General features: G+C 36.5%; 1 protein-coding gene across 7 annotated transcripts in view; it reads left to right on the plus strand.

Moving 5' to 3' along the window:
* The first annotated feature begins 16,070 nt into the window (after window positions 1-16,070).
* CSMD3 (CUB and Sushi multiple domains 3) overlaps window positions 16,071-21,694 on the plus strand; it is a 1,668,414-nt gene continuing 1,662,790 nt past the window's right edge. For all 7 annotated transcript variants that reach the window (XM_016431868.2, XM_056823169.1, XM_056823168.1 and 4 more), the window contains exon 1: window positions 16,071-16,607. In XM_016431868.2, coding sequence (XP_016287354.2) covers window positions 16,430-16,607 — 178 coding nt within the window. In that variant the 5' untranslated portion in view covers window positions 16,071-16,429. The remainder of the gene's footprint in view (window positions 16,608-21,694) is intronic.

Genomic DNA, 21,694 nt, shown 5'->3' on the forward strand with positions numbered 1-21,694 from the left:
CTCTTCTTGATTCCAGGACCAGTAATAGAACCACTATACTATGCTCCTATAATTGTTAACATTAATATTAGAATAAAATGCCATATAATAAAAATGCTTAGTATTTATGTACTTACATAGCATTTTAAAATGAGATATTTACATTTAATTATGCTTACAGTAAGCACATCTTTGTTCAAAAATTATCTATTAGATAGAAACTAGAATTTTGTTAGTTAATGCAAAGGGCAATAGCTCTTTGCCATATATATTAATTCCTGAACCTAAATCATTTGTTCTTAGTAAAGGAAAATGAGTTGAAAGACTACCAGGTACTTTAATCATTGGTAGTTTAAAATTACCTTGTTTTAAATATTCAATTAAATTTAACAAAAAGCCATAAATAATTACTATATACAGAGTACTGTGCTAGGTACCATCTGAGAAAGGGAAAAAAAGCAAATATTAGGTAAGACAAAGTGCCTATCATTGCTAAATTTTTGTTCTGGAAGGTGAATTAGATACAAATACAGATAGCTAAGATATAAAATAAATCAATACATGACAAAAACAGAAGACATATATTTTCTTATTTCCTATGTGACAGCACTTTTTTTACATTTTTTAATTTTTCTCACATCACTCCTTTTGGATTTTCTTTTTTTACATCTCCACTATGTTCTAGGTAAACTCATCTTCGGGAAATCTCATCAATTTGCAGGATTCAATCAGCCTTGCTAGTCACATCTTGTTAACAACCTCTGCCCCTTTCATATATGCACATAAAGTACATTGTTTTACCATCTATCTTTAAACAGGTGTCTTAAACTATCTTGAGTCAAAAGAAGTTAGTCATGTAGTAGTAGGCACTACCTTTAGTTATGAGAAATGGAAGTTAAAAACTCATCTTTAGTAATATTTTTAATTCACCATACTTCTCAGTAGTGAGTACCCTCCCCTGTTAGCTTTCATTTCTGTGTTGCCTTCTCCCATTCGATTGTAAATTCCTTAAGGGTAGGGGTTACCTTTTTCATCTTTATATCTCTGACAATTAGAAAATACCTGACACATAGTAGGTTCTTATTATTTACCTATGATTGATTATTATTGACTTGCAAGACAAAATTATGTTAGCTGAAAGAAAAGCCCTTTCTATCCTAGAGAATCAGGGAAGGCTTATAGAAGGCAATGTTATTTGAAGAAGACTTTAGAAATTAAGCATATGAAGTGGAAAAGGGAGAGGAAATGGAATAAGGAGAAATGAGAACAAAGACAAGATGGTGGGAGGAAGCAAACCTGCCTAGATAGAGTTTAGGAGGAAGCAAATCTGCCAAGATGTGAGGTAAAGACATAAAATATATATGATGCTTGATTGTTAAAGAATCTTAATGGCCAAGAATTGGAGTTTCAATTTTGTAGGCAACAAAAAGTCATTGAAATCATTGTGTAAAAGAGCAACAGAAGATGATCTATTTTGGGGACTGGAGGTTGGCCTAGATTACCATGTGGAGATTACTTTCTGGGAATGAATTGGGCTAGATGAATACTGAAGTCTTTCCAACTCTGAAATGCTCATAAATTTGTAATTGTATGATGCTCAAGAAAGATTATTTGGCAGCAGTATGAAGAATGGTGGCACGAGAAGTAGAAACTTCATTTAGGAGGCTTTCACAATAGCAGAAGCTATTAATAACCTGTATTTGAGAAGATTTGGTAAATCATTAGACATGTTAATTGAGGGAAAGGTATGAATTACATAAAACAATAACATGAATAATATAAAATATTGAGTGAAAGGTATTAACAATGATAGAAACAACAAAGTTAGAAATGAAAAGTTTAGGTTTAGATGGAAAGGTAATCTTTTTTTCAGCTATGTTGCATTTATGGACCAATTTTGCATTCTCTGCCTCCTGTACAATTCTAGGCTAAGTTCATTTATGCTGTTTGTGCCATATGTGTATATATAAATATAGGTACTTATTTACATATATTTATATACATACATATCTGTATATGAAGATAGAGAGATTGTTATCATAGATACAGACACACAGAGACAGAGATGGATAATCTCATGTTAGAAGGTGGGTAACAAACATTTTCCATCCTCTTGATTTTTCCAGGATGCATGTTTCAGGCAAACCCTCCCAAGTTATTATAGATCCTTCCCAAGACTCATTTTAATATTTCATGCTCATTGTAATCAGCATGGAATTATCCACAAATAGGAACATATGTATATCCAATCTTCTCTAAGGGATTTTTTTATATTTTTATATCAAGCATAAAAATGCTTCTTTACAACCTCTTTCATTTGTTCTTAATCCAGTCCTTTAAATAATATCACTTTAATTCCTTCTCAGATGACCATTATTTCATTCTTTCAATTTGTGAATGTGGCCTCCCTCCTGGAAGACATTTTTTTGAATATGCTATTTACTTCAAAATGTGTGTGTGTGTGTGTGTGTGTGTGTGTGTGTGTGTGTGAGAGAGAGAGAGAGAGAGAGAGAGAGAGAGATGAGGAAGCAAGGGATCTTGTAGAAAACAGGTCTATGATGCCATGAAGGAGTACAGAAGAACAAGGCAAGAGGTTCCTGGGGAGAAGTACCAGGAAACCCCAGTGGAGAATTTGAAGAGTACAGGAATTGATGGAGAGATGGTGGATAGTGAAATCCCGGCAGCAGCAGCTCCTGGAACCCCTAGAAGGCTCCAAGACTAGCCTGGAGCCCAAAGCAAGTGCCCACTTAGGAGGAGCCCTAGCAGGGAGAGGAGCCACAGCTGTTGCTGCCCAAAACAGAAAGCCAGAGAAAGAGGAGGAGACCCGACCAGAAACCGTAGTTGAAGAAAAACAGAGAGAAGTAGTTAGTTAGTTAGTTGTACTAACAGAGGAAGGTCCCAGAGATATTTCTGAAGAAAAGCCAGCTCCAGCTCCAGTCCCAGAAGAGCAGGAAGCTGAAATCAGGGTGGAAGGAGAGACAGAGGTGGAGGGGGTGGGCAGGGAGCAGAGGTGGGGGGAATGCCTTAGTTCCCCAAGTCTGTGGACATCACTGAGAAGAGACTGGCTTTGCTGAACAAGAGGATAAAAGTAGCTTAAGTGCCTTTTGCTGAGGACAAGAAGGAGATCGAGGAACTCAAGAAAAGATTGAAAATGCCAGTGTCACAAAGCAGCAGGAATGTCTCTAAGTTGGCTCTGAAGGCCACACAGCTTCAAGAGGCATCTGGTTTCAAATCAAGCAGTGGGGATTTTTCAGCCTCAGGGGAGGGCTGCCAGAAAACCCAGGGACTATGCAGCTACAACTTCCTCAAACTAACTGGCATTTCCCACTTGATCAGAAAAAAGAGGAAAGCAGAAGAAGAGAGTCCCTAGAAAGATGCTGAGGCCAAGAAGCTCAAGCATGAGCCCTCTGTCACCTGTGAGAGTGGTGACAGTGATGGAGATGAAACTCTGCTACCACGGGGAATGTGGTTACAGAAAATATGGAAGAAGAGGCTGATAACCAGACAGCAACCAAGCCATGAGCTTCAATCTTATAAAATACAGCATGCGCTTTCAAGACAGAGGGAGGAGAATTCTCTTTTCTCTAAGGACAATGCTTTTGTATGTAATATATTTTTTTCACTTTGGGAGACTTTTTGTATAACTTCAATGAAGATTGTACACAACCTCACCCCACCCACACCAAAGAAAACCCAAACAAACCCAAAAACCCTTTCCTTCTGTCTCAGAATCAGTACTTAGTATAGATTCCAAGGCAGAAGAGCTGTAAGGTCTAGGCAGTGGAGATTAAGTGACTTGCCCAGAGTCACACAGCTACGCAGCTAGAAAGTATATATATTTATCTAATTTAATAAATGTGATAGGATAGCAATTATGTTCAGTCAGTTGTATTATTATAAATATGTGATATACAATGAACTGCCACTAAGAAAACCTGTTTCCTATTAATACTCTTGCTGAGAAGACCTCGTTGCCTGTGTCTTTGTAACTAATTCTCATAATAATTTTATAAAGATGAGCAAATCAATATAGATCCACACATGATCAAGCATACTCTCTGCTTGTTTGATCAGTTAAATATTCTTACATTATTTTGTCACTCTTAGATTCAGTTAGGTTTGGTAACTAGGCTGTTTCAGAAGTGTTTTGGAATTCCCCCCTTCAGATATCTTTTGAATTGATCCCTTTTTTGATCTCCTTGAAATGATATTTGATTTACACAAGCTTAGCTTTTGAATTAAATTGATATAATTGATATGTTTGTCCTGTCTACTGCCCATTACTAATGATTATTAACAAAAATTCATTTAAATAGATCAAGGTTATATAAAAAAGAGTCCTCTCAAATTCCTTTTATAGCACAGACCTGATGCTGATAACTAAGCCAGAAAGAGTAAAAAAGGAGAAAATTTTAGACCATTTTCCCATATGAATAAAAATTTTAAATACAATACTACCAAGATTACAACAATATGTCACAAAAATCATACATTATGTCAAGATGGGACATACATCTGGAATGCAAGGTTGGTTTGATATTAGGGAACTATCAGCATAATTGACTATATCAATAACAAAACAACAAAATATGATTATTTCAATAGATGCAGAAAAGGTCTTTCACAAAATACAATACTCTTCCTATTAAAAATACTGAAAAGCATAGGAACATAACACTGCTAGATCTATATCCCAAAGAAATTAAAGGTAGGGGGAAAAGGCCTACTTGTACAAAATATTTATAGCAGCTCTTTTTGTGGTTTCAAAAAACCAGAATTTGAAGGGATGTGTATCAATTGTAGATGGCTAAAAAAGTTGTGATACATGCATGTAAGAGAATACTATTGTGCAAAAAAGATGATCACAAAAAAATTCTGGAAAGAAATATTAGCAGATGCAAAGAAGAACCAGGAGAATGTTGGACACAGTAACATCAATAAAGTATATAATTAACTGTGAATGACTTAACTATTATAAACAAGGCAAGAATCCAGGATAACTCCAAAGGAGCTCATTACAAAAAGTGTGTCCACCCTCATTGAAGAAAAAGATGAAGTGTAAATGCAAGTGGAGCATACTATTCTTCAATTGATTTCTTTCCATGAACTTTTCTCTAGTGTAAGCAATATGTCTTCTTTCATGATGTGACAAACATGGAAATATATAATGTATGATAACATATGTACACCCTATATCATATTACAGCTTTGTTGGGAAGGTGGGAGGGATGGAACAGAACGTGGATTTTAAAATGTCATAGAATAAGTAATAAAATAAATTTTAAAAATATAAATTATATTAACATAGGAAGAAATAGTAATTCCTCATAGGAAGACTGAGCCAATATAATAAAAATGAGAATTCTACCTAAATTAATTTACTTATTTATTACCATGCCAATCAAACTATCACAACTCATTTATACACATCAAGAAAAAAATTACAGCAAAATTCTTCTAGAAGAACAAAAGGTCAAAAATATTTTTAAATAAAAATTTGCAAAAAAAAAAAGGTGAAGGAAAGTGTACCAGATTTTAAACTGTATAACAAAGTAGTAATAATCAAAATATTCTGAAACTGGCTAAAAATAGAGCAGTGTATCACTGGAATAGGTTATAACATAAGTAATTATAGAGCATGGAATATACCTAATTGGGTTTATGGATAAAGGTAGAATTTATGATCAAAGAAGAGACAAAGAGATGCAAAATGGATTATTTTGATTATATCAAATTTAAAAAAAAGTTTTGCACAAACAAAACATGCAAAAGTTAGAGTGAAAGTGGGAAATTGGGGAAAATATTTAAAGTATTTCTCAGGTAAAGGCATCATTTCTCAAATATACAGAACTATGTCAAATTTATTAGAATGCAAGAGACAAATGATGGATGGATATGAATCAGCAATTTTCAAAAGTAGAAAACAAAGCCATTTATTTAGTAATATGAAAAATGCTCAAAATAATTATTGATTAGAGAAATGCAAATTGAAACAACTTTGAATTACTACTTCATAAGGAAAATGAAAAATGTTAGAGTCAATGTACAAAAATAGAAAAACTAATTATTAGTGGAGTTGTGGAAAGCTGTGTTTCATGTTTTGTGTTGGTTTGGTTTTGTCACATGGCTAATATGGAAAGATTTTTTGCATGATTTCACATGTATGATGGGTATCATATTGCTCTCTTCTCAGTGGGTGGAGGGGGGAGAAAGAATTTGTAACTATTTTTTAAATGTTAAGAATAAACATTTTTAAAAGAAAGGGAAAATATGAGTAAGCAAGCTGAATAATTCTCTAGTAATATGAAAACTTTTAAAAAGTTTTATTTCTGTTCTTTGTTATTACATTATAAACATACAGCTTACTCCTATATCATACATCTCTTGCAGTAAAGTAAAAGAAACAAGTAAAACTAAAAGCAGTTACTTCAAATAAAAATGCATGCAATATTCCACATTTATAGCACCTTGACTTATTTTTTTAAATTAGAAGTCTTTTTTTCTTGCCTCTCAAACCACTTAACAAAAAAAAAAAAAGAAAAAACCCAAAATCTTTCTAAAAAATAGATGAGATAAGGAAGACAACCAAATGATGCAAATAGAATTGATTTGTCACCATATGCTATAATACATTCTCATAACTGATGATAGTGGAGTCACCACATTAGCACTCAAAACCTTGATACTAAATTTGATTTTATAGCAACTTGTGTGTCCTTTTCTTCCAGGCAGCCCTAATCTAATATATAAAGTTTATTAGACATTGTAAGAGAATCCCAGTGTATTCTATAGGTTCATATCTGCTCCAAAATTATAATGTCTGAACTACTACTAATGTAGTAAAAAAATTTTAATTTTTAAAATGCTTAGGTTCATAGGACTTAGATCAAAGTCTGTGGATCAATGGCAGGGACCTCATATACCTCACATACCCAGATATTGAACTACAAAAACAAAACAAAACAAAACAAAACACTTAGCTACATTTTCTTGCTTCATATCGAGTCTCCTCATGCCTAGAGTCTTGGCTGTAGTCAGGGATTTTTTTTCTTCCCTAAATAGCCTTCACTCCAAGAGCTGAGCTCTTAGAAGGTGAACAAATTGGTCATCTAAGTAGTACACTCATATATTAACTCTACCCCTTTTTTTCAGCTCCATTTCTACTTGCTAAAGGCAATGTTTCCTTCCACTGCCTCTGTTGACTTAAGGTACTTTAGAAAACCTGCTTAAATTTGGATTGCCAAAAAATATACTCAGCATCATCTTAGGGACTGCCTTTCCAATAAGTTGCCAATAATTGGCTGATTCCATACCTAGATCACCTTATAAGTTTTCTCAGTCTGGATATCTTGTTCGTCCTCTATGCCAATAAATGGAGGAGAATAATCACTGGAATAAGAGCTTCTAGGCTGAACCACTTCAATGTATTGCTATGTGTCTCAACTTTTTAATATAAATTTCCCATTTTATTTCAACTATACCTAAATATATATATATATATATATATATGTATATACTATACATTATATATAATGTTTGTGTGTTTATCCCCCCCCACCCCAGCTATAAAGAATCTTTGGATCAGCATTTTCTCTGACATAGAATCTTAGAGAATTGACTGAAGTACTAAGATGTTAAATTACTTGCCAAACCTGAACAGAGAGTATGTGGCAGAAGCAAGACTCAAACCAAAGTTTTCCTGATGCCAAGGGCATTTCTCTATTCATTATATCCATTATTCATCTTGCAGCTATATGTGTAGCTATTTAAAGGGATATGGTTGACAACAAGCCTGTCTGATCTTTAAGTCACACATAACTCTTTTTGAGAAAGTAGATATGGTACTTGAGTAAAGGTTCAGATGATTATGGTAGTAAAACAAGTTTGCTACACAGATTTGGAAACACTGGATATTTTACTTTAAAAGCTTAACAAAAATAAGATATCAAAAGAATGGTGAAAAGGTTTGCTTAAATTTTATCAATAAAATGTGCTAAAAAATCACATATCTAACATCCCATATGAATACCTTACAACTCTATAAAACTTGTCTTGAATATCATTGATGAAAATATGAGAATAATAAATATATTTTAAATCACATAAAAATTTGCAGAAAATGATGATTTTTCAAATTAGACTGTGCCATCAGTCAGCAAAAGACAAAAAGAATGCCTTATCTCAAATTCATTTTTATTTATTATAAAATTACATTTGATTCTACATGGCAAAACCCAGTACTATTCACTCTATTCCTAGCAAGCTGTCTACCATGAATGTGTTAAGATCAGAATAGAGTCAAGCAGATAATTTTTCAATAATGTTTTTATAAATAACGTTGATATATGGTTTTAATAGTATTTAAATATGTGCATAAATAACTGTACTTGCACACACATATGCACATGCATTAATCTAATATATAAGCATAAGTTGGGAAAAAACCAATTGCAAAGTTATTTTCTACTTTGTCACTTTCGTGGAGTAATTCCAAATTGAATATGTATTTGCTGGTGATGATGAAGCCCAACATATGTCTGTTCAGATACCTCTATCTGTCATAAAAATACATGATATCTCTATGAACTATAGGGACATTACCTTCTGAAGCACTCAATGATGCTTACTCAATCTATTATTATTATTATTATTATTATTATTATTATTATTATTATTATTTAGAAGATTAGTACCATAAACAACAATAACAACAAAACAACTTGCATTCACTAAGCTCTAAAAATGTGTCAGGCACCAACCTAAGAACTTGGGCACAAGTTCTCTCAGGGAAACTACATATATCAATCATTAAAAATACACCTGTCTCTAGAAAATTGAAATGACAAGTTCCCCAAAAGTCAAAGGAGACAATTATATTGGCCACAAATATACTGAAACAGCTCGTTGCCATTTATTACATCTTCAAGGAGAGCAAAATATACTCAGGTTGTATAGCTCATAAAGCAAAAGAGAATTATGAACACTGCATATTAGTTTGAAACCTATATGATATTAAAATATATAGAAAAAAGATTTCAAAATTTGGATAAATATTTTGTCAAGGATTTAGACATAGACTAGATAGAAATTCATAGAGAGATTTTTTTATCTATACCAAAGAAAGGATTATCTACATCAGTGAGGTCAAGTTTCTTTTGAAGTATTAAAGTATTCTCTTAAAGATGACATATGAGTAAGACCTATGGAATATACCACATTCTCTACAAAAGCAAAGTGGCAGATAATAACAAAAAATAGAAATGCATGATAGGTATCCCTATGATGGCTCCTCATAAGAATTGATATTTAAATATTTCATCAAGGAATGTACATTTGGAAAATGAAGTGAATCAGTTAAGAGTGAGAAATAATAGTGAGATAATTCCAGTAACTCATATCTTCTTAATTAATAAGAAACACAATGAAAGACTTAAATGAAATTATAAAGAGTGAAATGAACCAAACCAATAGAACATTATGTATAGCATAAGAAATATTATTTGAAGAATATTTTGTGTATATCCACCTCTCAAGAAACATAAGAAATAAAAAACAGAGAAATATCACACACACACATATTCATCTTTTTTGTCAAATGATGCCTCTTTTAGTGTGGGAAGGGGAGAGAGAGAGAGAGAGAGAGAGAGAACATGATTTCAAAATGTAAGAAACATTTTATTGGAAATTATATTGAAATGTAATCAGAAAAAATATTTTTTTTTTAAAAACTGACTCTACAAGTTCCTTTTTTTTTCTCTACCACTGTTTCATTTTATTTGTTAACATTTTCTTTGGAGAGGCACTTAGTTTGCCCTTATTTTTCATGTTAACAAATTCTTTATTGAATTCTAAATATGTTTCCCTTTATAGACATTGCCATGGAGCAGGATGAATTTACAGATTTTCCGAAGTGTATTATTTTGTTGTTTTAATATAATAAGTATTTTACATTCACTTTTATTTGTAAGTAAAAGAGGAAAATGACAAAAAATATTCATGGTTTATCCATTGATGAAACTAAGCTAAATCAAGGCAGAAGAGGAATGGATATCTAATTGTTACCAAGAGACTACTACGATTACTATTACTATTTTTAATACCACTTATGACATGTGGCTCCATTTATTAATAATACTTCTTGATTTATTTCAGAGTAGCAAGACTGCCATATTTCTTATGAATATCCTCTAAAATGATATTTCTTTAAAAATAAACTTTTATGAAGGTCATGTTACTTTTATTTTCCATTAAAAAATTAAAGTAGGGAACAGATAGGCAGCTCAGTTCATTGAACCAGGCCTAGAGACAGGAGGTCCTATCTGGCCTCAGATATTTCCTATCTGTGTGAACCTAGGCAAGTTCCTTAACTCCAATTACCTAGCCCTTACCACTCTTCTTCCTTAGAACCAATACAGATTATTGGTTCTAAGACGTAAGGTAAGGGTTTAAAAAAGAGAACTAATGTTAAAAAAAAAAGCTAAAATGCTTACTTGAAACAAAGTATATGTATAGAAATAAATCAAAAAAGTCCTTATTATATAGATTCTTTTTTCTTTTTTCTTAATTGTTTTTAAAACAATTTTAACATTCATGTAAAAAAATAATACCAAATTCTCTACCTCTCTCCCTTGTGCCTTCTTCCTTAAAAAGGGAGGCACTTTCCTATAGTTTATACAGATCAGGTGACAGCTAAGTGGTACAATTCATAGAGTACCAGGGCTCATCTCCTTGAGCTCAAATGTGTCTTCAGATGCTTGCTAGCTTTATGATTCTGAGTAATAAAAATATCCTGGTTTGCCTCAGTTCCTAAGTTGTAAAATGAGCTGGAGAAAGAAATGGCAAACAACTCCAGTGTCTTCACCAAGTAAACCTCATATGGCATCAGGATCAGAATAACAAAAATGGGGTCACAAAGAGTTAGGCATAATCAAAATTCCTAAAACATAACATACGTATGGTATGCAGTCATGCAAAACATGTTCCCATATTATCCATGTTGCAAAAGAAAACAGACAAAAAAGAAAAAGAAACTTTTAAAGGTATGCTTCAATCTGTGTTCAGACTCTGTCAGTTCTTTTTATGGAAGGGGATGGTATTTTTCATCACATGCCCCTCAGTATTTTCTTGGATCATTGTATTCCTGAGAATACTGGTCATTTATAATTTATCATCATACAATATTGCTGTTACTGTGTATCATGTTCTCCTAGTTCTGATTATTTCACTGTGCATCAGTTCAGACAAATGTTACCAGTTTTTTTTTTTCCTAAAGCTTTGTGAGGGGAAAATAGTTTTATTTTTTTTAATAAAAGATTGGACTGGATTATTTAAAATAGGGTTGCCAGGAATTCTGTCAAATTCAAAAGAGATTTATTAATAATTTATTTATAAAATATAGAAAGAGTGAAGTAGGAAATCAGAGAGAGTATAGGGTAAGATATGGAGCCTAAGCTCTAAATATTTTGCTCTGACCTCTGACTCAACCAAGGCAGGGGAGTTTGGTCCTTAGCCAGAGAGGCCTTGGCTTTTGAGCTGAGGAACTGGGGATGCAGGTATCCTCTCTCAAGAGGATAGGTCTCTCCTGAGGCTAGTCTCCTCAGAAAATCCAGGAAAGGAGTCAGCTCTTTTTCACTCACCACGTGTCAATTCAAAGGGAGAGATTTAAAAACAGTCTCACCAAGTACAGGGTCTCAGGTCCAGTCTACAGATTCTTTACCAGGCTCCAACTTGAACTCACAACTCCAAAAGAAGTCCCAGTTCTTCTCCCCACAGGATGTTGTAACTCCATTTTAAATACACTTTCTTTTGCATCACTTCCTGTGCCTTCCTCCACTTTCATGGCTACCAATTACTGCTAAAGCTTTGCTTAGGATTGTCCAAGGGGCAGTTACTTTGATTCTGATTCATCACCCACTATTACACACACAGGTCACAGACCTCCCCCACTCAATGATTAAGTGAGATGCGTTTACACTTTTGGTGATTAAATCTAAAAATGGGCAGGGGAGTTAATTTAATCTTCACATATAGTCAATATATAGTCACAATATAGTCAATTCCTATAACTGAATAATATTTCATTATAATCATAAACCACAAATTTAGAGATTAAATATTGAAGTTCAAATGGGTTTGATTTCTTAGGGATGTGGGTCCATATAGGAGAATGCAGACATTTCTGGCCTAGGGATAAATAATGAGATAATCTTTATTAAAGTAAACTTTTTACCCCACTCCCAACATGATTAGTTTATATAAGAACTGCAAATGAGGATGAGGATATCTGCATGTGCTCTGTGTGTGGGTGTTTTGCTTTTTGTGGTTAAAATATTTATGTTCTAAGGCTAAATAGCAACACAATACTTTGAATTCTCTTTTTTTACTAGCAAACTACTACTACGCTACCTCTACACTGAATAAAAATAACATAATATTCACACTAAACTAGGAGTGATTTGCTGCATCTTGGTCTATGAATGACTTCATGCCCTTGCTGCATTGTAAACAACACAATGACTGTCTCTTTGTATTTACTCTGCAAAAGATATATTCTTACTCTCAATTTAAAAGACCTATCCCCTTTTCCAACTGATTAACTGATTTTTCTTCACATTTTCTTCATTTCCTTTTGCTCAAATTTCCAGGCTATTGCTTCTGAATGCTGATAAAATAAAAATCCAGAGTCACATTAGGCAGTTTTTGGAAGGGGCAAATTTTTTTCACCTATCAAAATCAAAAACCTTTTCTGTTCAGTATTGTTTTATTTGGGGGTCAAATTGTTCATAAACTATTGGGATCTTAAGAGTATACTTTCACCCAGAATTTTCTATTTTAAACATCAATGCATTTTTATCTGAACTCTTCAAAAACTCTATCACCATCATGATTGACTTAACTATCCTTGGCAAGTCATTTCCATCCTTGACCTATATGCAAAAGATCAGTAGCCTGAAGTATGTCAAAAAGAAAAGGAGAAAGACAAATAGACAGAGCCACAGAGGCAGAGACTCAGAGAGGAAAAAAGTAGAGGCAGGGAGAAAAACAAAGAGAAACAGAAGGAAGGAAAGAAGGAAGGAAGGAAGGATTTTCTTTATGTGTGTACAGTTTGCACTCATAATCACAAATAATATTTTGCAGGCTTTAATTTTCTGTAATGTCCCAAGGATGGTTAATATCATAACTGGTATTATTTGAATACTCTTATTATCAACAATATTGAAAATTTTACTAGTGTTCTATTGCCCATTACCTACTTCCAAGTGTATGTTTCTTCAACCCAGTTCTAGATATCAATGTGTTTGTCTCCTTTGGGAGATAGTGTTCACCTAGGAATCCTTTTTCCTAGTTGGTGCTAGTGTATTTCTAGAATGACTTCTGAGATCTTCCCAGCAGAGTTGAATCTTTAGCATGACAGACAGAGTGTGAGCCAGCAGTTAGCACATAGGACTAAATGTCACCACTCCTGGGGTTTTCTTCTCAGCCCTGTTGGTGACCTTGTATGTGACACTTCATCTCACCATGCCTTAATTTTCCCATCTGTAAAACATGAAGAAAACATTGTTAACTGTTCTGACAGCAGAACTGTTAGATGGAAGAGGAAATGGTGAAGTATTTATCACTCTAGAAATTATTTGGAAAATTCTAATGATTTCAGGAAAATCTTAAATAATGGCATTTTAGTTGAAGATACATGCAGAAAGCATTTAAATGAAATAGAAGGAGTGTTGCTTTTAAAATGTAAATAAAGGGGCTTTTAAACTGTTTTTCTACACTGTTAGCAATCTGATGAAGCCTATGAGGGTCTTGTGGGGTGGGGGAGTGTGGCCTACTATCAAAATTGAAGGAAATGCCACATTTAAGTTAGAAGTTAACTTGGATGTTAGAAGTTAGAAGAGAACTTGGATGTTCTCTTCATATGTATATATTTTTTCACATCCAAATTCTCAGACCTCCTGAAACTTATCCATGGACACCTTTGAAGATTCCTGGATTTCAGGTAAATGAAAGATGTCAGGGAGTTCTTCCCTCACTTAGAATATTTTTAATTTTTGGCACATGATGATGTGCTCTTGTACATACCACCCCCTTGCAATTAGCTGTATAAATATGGGGGTTTTAAAACAAGAGAAATAAACTCAGGAACTCATTTTCTTTTCATCATGTTCTTCAAAAAGATGACTGACCTCTCCATCTCATGATAAAGAGGGTTCTGGGGAACTTTTTGTTAGGTTGAAGGACCTGTTTGAATATAACTTTTCTTTGACCTAAAGAGCAGCAATCTAAGTTGATGTCTATTGAAATCACTTTCTGACTCTGCTGAGGTGCCTCACCACCTAATGACGTTTTCAGTGTTGATCCTCCCTATTCTCATTTGGACCCAACCTTATGGCCCTGGGAAATCTGCATATGCAGACAATAAAGCAGGATATTGATGGCAAGAAGCAAATCTCACTCCCAATACTCCCTGAAGGTGGCTGGATGTATTTAATGAGGTCAGTTAGTAGTATCCTGTCTCAGCTGCTTCAACTGCCTGGGGTAGGTGGTGGTGATAGGGAGGAGAGAAGAACCATCTCTGTCCCAGACATGTATAACTCTTGCACGTACAATGCACAAACAGGTTTACAAACACATGAACATGCATGAAAAATTACGGGCTCTTCAAATTCCCAAAATATGCATTCTCTCTCTCTCTCTCTCTCTCTCTCTCTCTCTCTCTCTCTCTCTCTCTCTCTCTCATTCCCCCCAACCCCCATAGACCGCCTTCTCTGCATCACACAATACAAAACACTGGAAAGGCACAATACCTACTCTATTACCCGCAATATCGAATCGAGCACTTTCTCTACAGATAGACACAGCCCTCTTTGTAGTATGCTTAGTTATATTATGCACAGCATCTCTTGCAGAGCAGAAGTCCCTCCAGACTCCATCCCCTATTCCCCTCTTAGCAATCAACCTCATACAGAGTCCAAACACAGAAGCTGTTGGGAGTCTCAGAAAGTATGGGACAAGAATACACCAATTGAGGACAAAGACTACGATACAAAAACTCCACAAGGACGACCCTTCCTTCCTTTATAAAAGGTGTATACCTTTTATAACCCCCAAACATATGCTGCTTCATCGTTCGATTCTCGGCAAAGGCGAATGCATTTACCTATTCCAGGCAAAGGGACTGCAGTTCTCTCCACCTCCCTTTAGTAAAGAATTTCCACAAAGGTCTACCGACTCCCTAGCTTACTGTAAGGTGCAGTCTCACTGTTGAGATTGTGGCGGTGGTTTTCAGGAATATACTTAGGCACTGACATATTGGAGCAAAAATCCCCCTCCCGGGGACGGTGCTACCCTACTGTGTTAAGGGAGAAGGGGAAAAAACAAAAAACAAAACAAAACAAAACAAAAAACGGGGTTCCTCTTGGAAACAGAATGGAATTGATGGTGTCCCAGGAGCCAGTAGATGGCGCAAGTGCTCTTCCCTTGCAGGGCGTTAACCCTTCGGGCTGAGCTGTAGAGCTGCTGAGTGTAAATGCATAGATGCATACATTTTCGTTTTGAAAGAATTTTCCCCAATTTACATATTTGCGAGTGCTTCAAAATTGATACAAATGAGATGACTCCCTCTTACTATCGCAAATTATTCTTTATTCGCAACACACTATAAACTTTGGGGAGAAAAATAATGTGAAAGTGTCAAGTATTTAGGAAAATGACTTTCTCCTGCCCACCCTGGGATGAAATTGGGCCACACATAATAACATGAGTATATAGGGAAACATACACCTATCTGAATGTATACGAGGCTCTGTGAAAAGCCACTCTTCTGTAAGCTGTATTCCTAATCAGTTCACAGTATAATGAATGCAAGCAGTCTGCTTTAAAAATATTACCAATGGAATAGTGGCAAGGCTATATTAGTGGTGGAGGCATTGAAATATAAAAATAGATATAGACAATCCTGTGCATTTTGATGACAGTTTCTCAAAGAGCAAGCAGATCCTCTAATAAAGTATCCCTCATAATCTTTTCTAACATTAGCTTCTAGATTTTCTTTCAGTCTGCAATAGAAATCACACCAACATTTCTTGGGCTGCTTTTACAGGCAGAATTGATCTTCTCTTGGAAAAAAAAAAAGCCCCTTTATATCAAATATTGTTTGGAGTTTATTAGAGAGCGTCGCTGTGCTTCAAGATGCTCTCTGTTGGTTTCTGGCGGTTGCTATAACAAGTGAGAATTGTGGTAGATTTGGGTTGAGGGGAAAAATGCATAAGAAAAGACAAAATCCAGAGTAGCTGAGACTCTGTGCCCCCGTTGGAGAGATGGTTGAGTCCTCGTCAAGGTTGCTGTGGTATCCCAGAAACACCATTCACTCTGAGCTGTGACCGCGCACCAACAACAGCAACAACTCCACTGCGCCTGGCCAAGGAATAGGAATTAGGAGCTCACGAATAATATGAAAGGGATCTGCAAAGGGGAAATCCGTGCAAAGGAATCAAAATCGGGGGACTTTGGGAAAAGAGGATGTATTAAATGCAGCCGACTTGACTTCATTCTGGTGAAGAAAATGGGGATTAAAAGTGGATTTACGTTTTGGAACCTCGTCTTTTTATTGATGATTTCATGTGTGAAAGGTAGGTTTGATTTCAGGGGTCTCTTTTTTTGATCTTAGGTGTTCTGAGTTGTCGCCTGGAAATAGGTCTGCATATTGCATTGCCATTCAGACTAATGATGATGATGATGATGATGATAACAACAATAAAAATAATAAAGAACGGATTGATTCATGGCTCTATTCTCAGATAGGAAATGCATTTGCTTGCCAGGCTTGGCGTTCAATGCAGTGATTGAGCCCGAGCTCAATAAATATTCTTGCAGTATGCTCAAACGAATACGTGAGTTGGTTCGTATAGCCTCTAACTAGTGGATATTCAAGTAGAATCCCACTGCAAGACTTTTTTTTCGGGGGGGGGGGTGTCTATCTTTATTTCTAGTTAGATAGATGGATATTGTAGCCTTGGTGGAATATTGATATTAAAGACACTACTGTAATTTCTTTAACCCATTCAGTAGGGAAAGTTAGGGGAGGTGCACTGTATGTACACTATATGTTCTAAAAGGCATTAGGGAGCTATGACTCACAACTCAGGAAGAATTCTCCTAGAAGGAGAGATAGGCAGATTGGATAGATAGGGTAGGATTAGATAGATAGATAGATAGATAGATAGATAGATAGATAGATAGATAGATAGATAGATAGATAGATAGACATAGGTAAATAAAGGAATTTGTATCTGTGCATTCTCCTCTATATATATACGTGTCCCTATGAGTGAATGGAAGGGTGTAGAAGAGCTGTACTGGGACCTTGCAGAAGGGTTGGGCAAAAATAAATCTTTTAAAAGCTGAAATGCCATGGAGTGCAGAGATCGACCCTTTGGAGATGAATAAAGGTAGAAAGTCATTAGTTACCCCCCCCCCCAAAAAAAAAAAAAAACCTTCAGAAAGTCTCCTGTTGAGACAGGTAGAAATGAATGTCACATGCACATCGGAGAGGTGGAAATGTAAAATGTCATGTAAAGCAGCAGGGATGCAGGGAACGTTGGGGAGCATGTGAAAGGGATCTCCATGAAACAGGCAGGGGAGGAAATGAACCCGAAAGCCACATTCTACAACTTCACACGCACCCTGCTGTCTATTAATTGCTGTAAGAAACACTCTTGAGGTGTTTATGACTAATGATGAATTTTGGATAGATCGCCTCCTCCTCCTTCTCCTCCTTGTCTTCCTCCACCTCTTCCTTCTCCTCCTCCTCCTCCTTCTCCTTCTCCTCCTTCTTCTCAGACCAGCTCATATAGACATTATCTATCTCGGGCTTTTTTGGTGTTGCTGTTGGTGGTGGTGGTGGAGTGTGTGTGTGTGTGTGTGTGTGTGTGTGTGTGTGTGTGTGTGTGTGTGTGTGTGTGTGTGTGTGGACCCAATTTTAGGTCTCGGTTTTTGCATAGGCACACAGAGGTTGTCAACACAAACTGCATGTTTCTTCCGTTTTAAAGGGGGTGACTCTCTGAACTGCAATCTGGCTCCGTCTTTATGAAACAGTTTATTGTACAGCTTGCAGCTGGTTGTCCTCACACAAAAAGCAGTGCATTTGCATTCCGTGGAAATAATAATTCATGTTTCAAGGGAGTGGGAGGGCTACCGTGTGCTATTTTGTCTTTATATTAAATGATAGGTAATACAACTAAAGGTTTTTTTTTTAATATTCTTAATGCCTTTTCTGTCTCTATGTGCAAGCAAAAGCTGTCTAATCCTTAGCTTGCATTATAGCATGTTTTGACAAGAGCATTTCTTTTAGATGCAAGCCAATACATAGAAAATATCCTCATCTCCTTAAAAGTTCGGTTTTCTGCAAAAAAGGGTGTTTCTGGTTTGCACTGGACCATGTTACATTCGTCTGTTCGATGTACTTGGATCTTAGAATTAATGCTTAGTTTGCCTGCCACAAGGCTAGTTTAATAGATGGCTCCGGAGCTTCTTGGGAGACGAGTGTTTTGTAAGTAGGAGTCGCGTGGAGGCAGTATCCTACAGAATTAAAGAACTAGGGTGTCTCTCCCTGGAAAAAGATGACCACGGGTTAACTGCAAGTTTTCATGGTACCTGTTGAGTGAAAAACATTTTGGGGGCGGAAGAATGGGGAGGTGGGGCGGGGGAGTATCGGAGAGTGAAGCGCAGGCAAGCCTGACAGGATACCAAGCTGAGCTGACTGCAATTATAGTATTGTAACCCGCACTTACCGTATGTTCTGAATGAGACGCGCCAGAAAATTGAATGAAGTGTTAATTTGCTGTAAATGACATGAACAATCTGACTCTCCTTGCCTCTGGCCATTTTTTTTTTTAAGCAGAGATAGGATCCTGTCTGTTTTCATGAAAAAACATTCCATTCTATTCTTAAAGGGGCGTGGAATAGAGAGAGTTACTCTCTCCTTTGGTCCCTCCTACAGAGGATGGTCCCCTGGTCAAAAGAGGTATTTTTTAGGTGTTCTATCTTAGGTGATAGAGACCTCTTTTAAGTCAGTTTTCACTTTTATCGCCTTCAAATACGGTCCTAGTACTTATTAATTTTTTTAAAGGACGCGCCTATATTATTCAGGTTCTTTCTCCCTGATGTGAAACTCTTAAGTACTTTCTCTCAGGACCCTGCTGATTTTGTCTGCTTTCTTTTATGAGAATTGATCTCAAGGGTTTTTCCCTTGCTAGGCTTGAAACCCAGAATCCCAAACTGGATTAAACAATTCTTTTCAAATATCTGTCTTTCTGTCTCTGTCTCTGTCTGTCTCTGTTTCTGTCTGTCTTTCTTCTCTGTCTGTCTCTCCTCTCTGACTCTATCTCTAGTCTGTCTCTGTCTGTCTGTCTGTCTGTCTGTCTGTCTCTGCCAATTCTGTTTGGCCTTTGTTTTTTAGTATACATCAAAGACACTTCTTATAGTCCTGGGATTTGTTCATCTCTATTAAGCCTCTAAGATCTAAAGACCCTCCTCAGAGTTACTTGAAAGAAAAGCACCTGATATATGTTAAGAAAAAAAAATAAAAGAAATCTTTCCAGTGATTTCTTACCTACATAATTTCATACTCTCAAATGTACAATTACACTGCCATTTCAGAGACTTGTGCAAAACGCCATTGCTTGTAAGGTAGCATTGTGATCAATATCAATCTTGCTGGGGAAAGATTAAAATGAGTAGGCATATTAGATAAACTATGGATGGGTCTTGTAAAAATGTCTATCTATCTATCTATCTATCTATCTATCTATCTATCTATCTATCTATCTATCTATGCATATATATTATATTCTATATATGTACAAGTTCTTGTAGGATCTTAACCCATTTATGATGCATTTTACCTATTTTTTTGAATTGCCAACCTGCGCTTCCTCCTTGAATATTTAAAGTACACTAGGGAACTTAAGAAAGGGGGGGGGGTGAAGAGAGGAGAGGAGAGAGATATCTGGATTCAGTAAGCCCTTTGGGCAATTACTGCCTCAGAAGGCTGTAATGTCGCGTCCTCATCTAGAAAAGAGCTGTGTGTCTTAGAGGTACCGCTACCTACATTCGGTCTATATATATATACTTGCACAAAGAGGGTGCTTTCCCACGCTCCTTCCCTTGAGATATAAAAGAAAAGAAAGTGTAGCTGAGCTGAGAGAAAGACACAAACAATCCGAGTCTAGTAGGAGGTGAAAAAGAAAAAAAAATGTCTCCCTTCTTCCCTTTCTTAGCTTCATTTCCCCAGCTGAATAGTTGGCTACTGCACACGCCCCAGGTTTCCCTAAGTCCGAGGGTGTCTCAGTTTCTTAGACCATGGGGCCCGATGTGTGTGTGCACTGCTCTCTTGAACTGAGAGGCGATGGGATTTCTGCGAACCCAGGCTACCCGCAGCCCGGGGCCAGCCATAGCGCCCCTTCCCTTCCCCTAACCCTCCAACCTTTCATTATCAAAGCAGAAAGGAAGGGGAGCCCGGGGAGGGGGGACATCTGAGGCTCAGATCCGCTCAAAGCCACTGCAGTCATTAGCACTTCTGTACAAATCACCACCCTTATCTCTTCTCTAGGAGTTCCTCTGGGGGATGGTGCTGTGGTCGCGCGCTCTCAGACAGACCCAGGCCCGCACGCGCAAGCACACAAGCTCATGGAAGCTTCAAGCAAAACTGGAGGATAGAAGGATTTCAGTTTTGGACTGAGGTCTTAAGTTCGAATCCTCTTGCTGTTGCTTCCTACGCAAGACCTTGTACAAGTTACCTAACCCTTCTGGGTCTCATTTTTTCCCTCTCTTTTGTAAAAGGAGAACTTGAATTAAATGGCTTTTGAGATCTCTTTCAGCTCTAAATAGTGATCTTTTGAACTGACTCAAGCACAGAATTAGTGCTGGAAAGTGTTATAGACGGGATTTAGACTAACGAGTTTGTTTTACAGATGAGGAAACTGAGGCTCAGGGAGGTTAATTAACCTGCGCTTAATCATATAGTAAGGAAATGTCAAAGGCACCATCCCTGATTCCAAGTATAGTCTTTACACTCCTTTAAACCCCATCCTGGGGGTGGGGGTAGAACTGAAAAATATATTCAAGTAAAAGCATGAAGATATGCCCACACATGTGTGTATGTTCTAAATTGAGATTCTGATTTAAACACCAAAATGGGACTGTGTTGTATTTGGATTTTAGTCATTGTATGTTGGAAACCAGAATCTATCCTCTTTGTTCCCCCGGGTTTATAAAAAAGATGAATCTTGAATCCTTTTTTATTTCCTCTGAGGGCTTATGTTCATTTATTCCCGAAGCATCTCTCCCTGAACTTTTAATCGATTGACTCTAGGGTTAAACTGATGAAGGACACCGCCTCTGCTGATGTCTCTGTCGGGAAGCGGAGGTTAGGATGAATTGACACTGAGGAGGCTCTGAAAGGAACGAGTGTGTGCGTGTGTGCGCCCCCCGAGGCGGAAGCGGTTGGGCGGGTAACAGTAGGTTAATGTTTCTCCCGAGTCCAGATGGTCACTGTTATTGCTGTCGCCTCAGCCACTGTATCTGGTGAGAGCTTTTAGAAAGAGAAGGAACCGTCCCCAGCTCTCCCAACATTTCTTCCACCCAGACAACCTCTCCCCACGTACACAATTATAGCCACTGGATGCTCTGTAGGTAGAACTTCGGAAACAAGTCTGGG

Source organism: Monodelphis domestica, chromosome 3 (genome assembly GCF_027887165.1).
Source record: "Monodelphis domestica isolate mMonDom1 chromosome 3, mMonDom1.pri, whole genome shotgun sequence".
NCBI lineage: Eukaryota > Metazoa > Chordata > Mammalia > Didelphimorphia > Didelphidae > Monodelphis > Monodelphis domestica.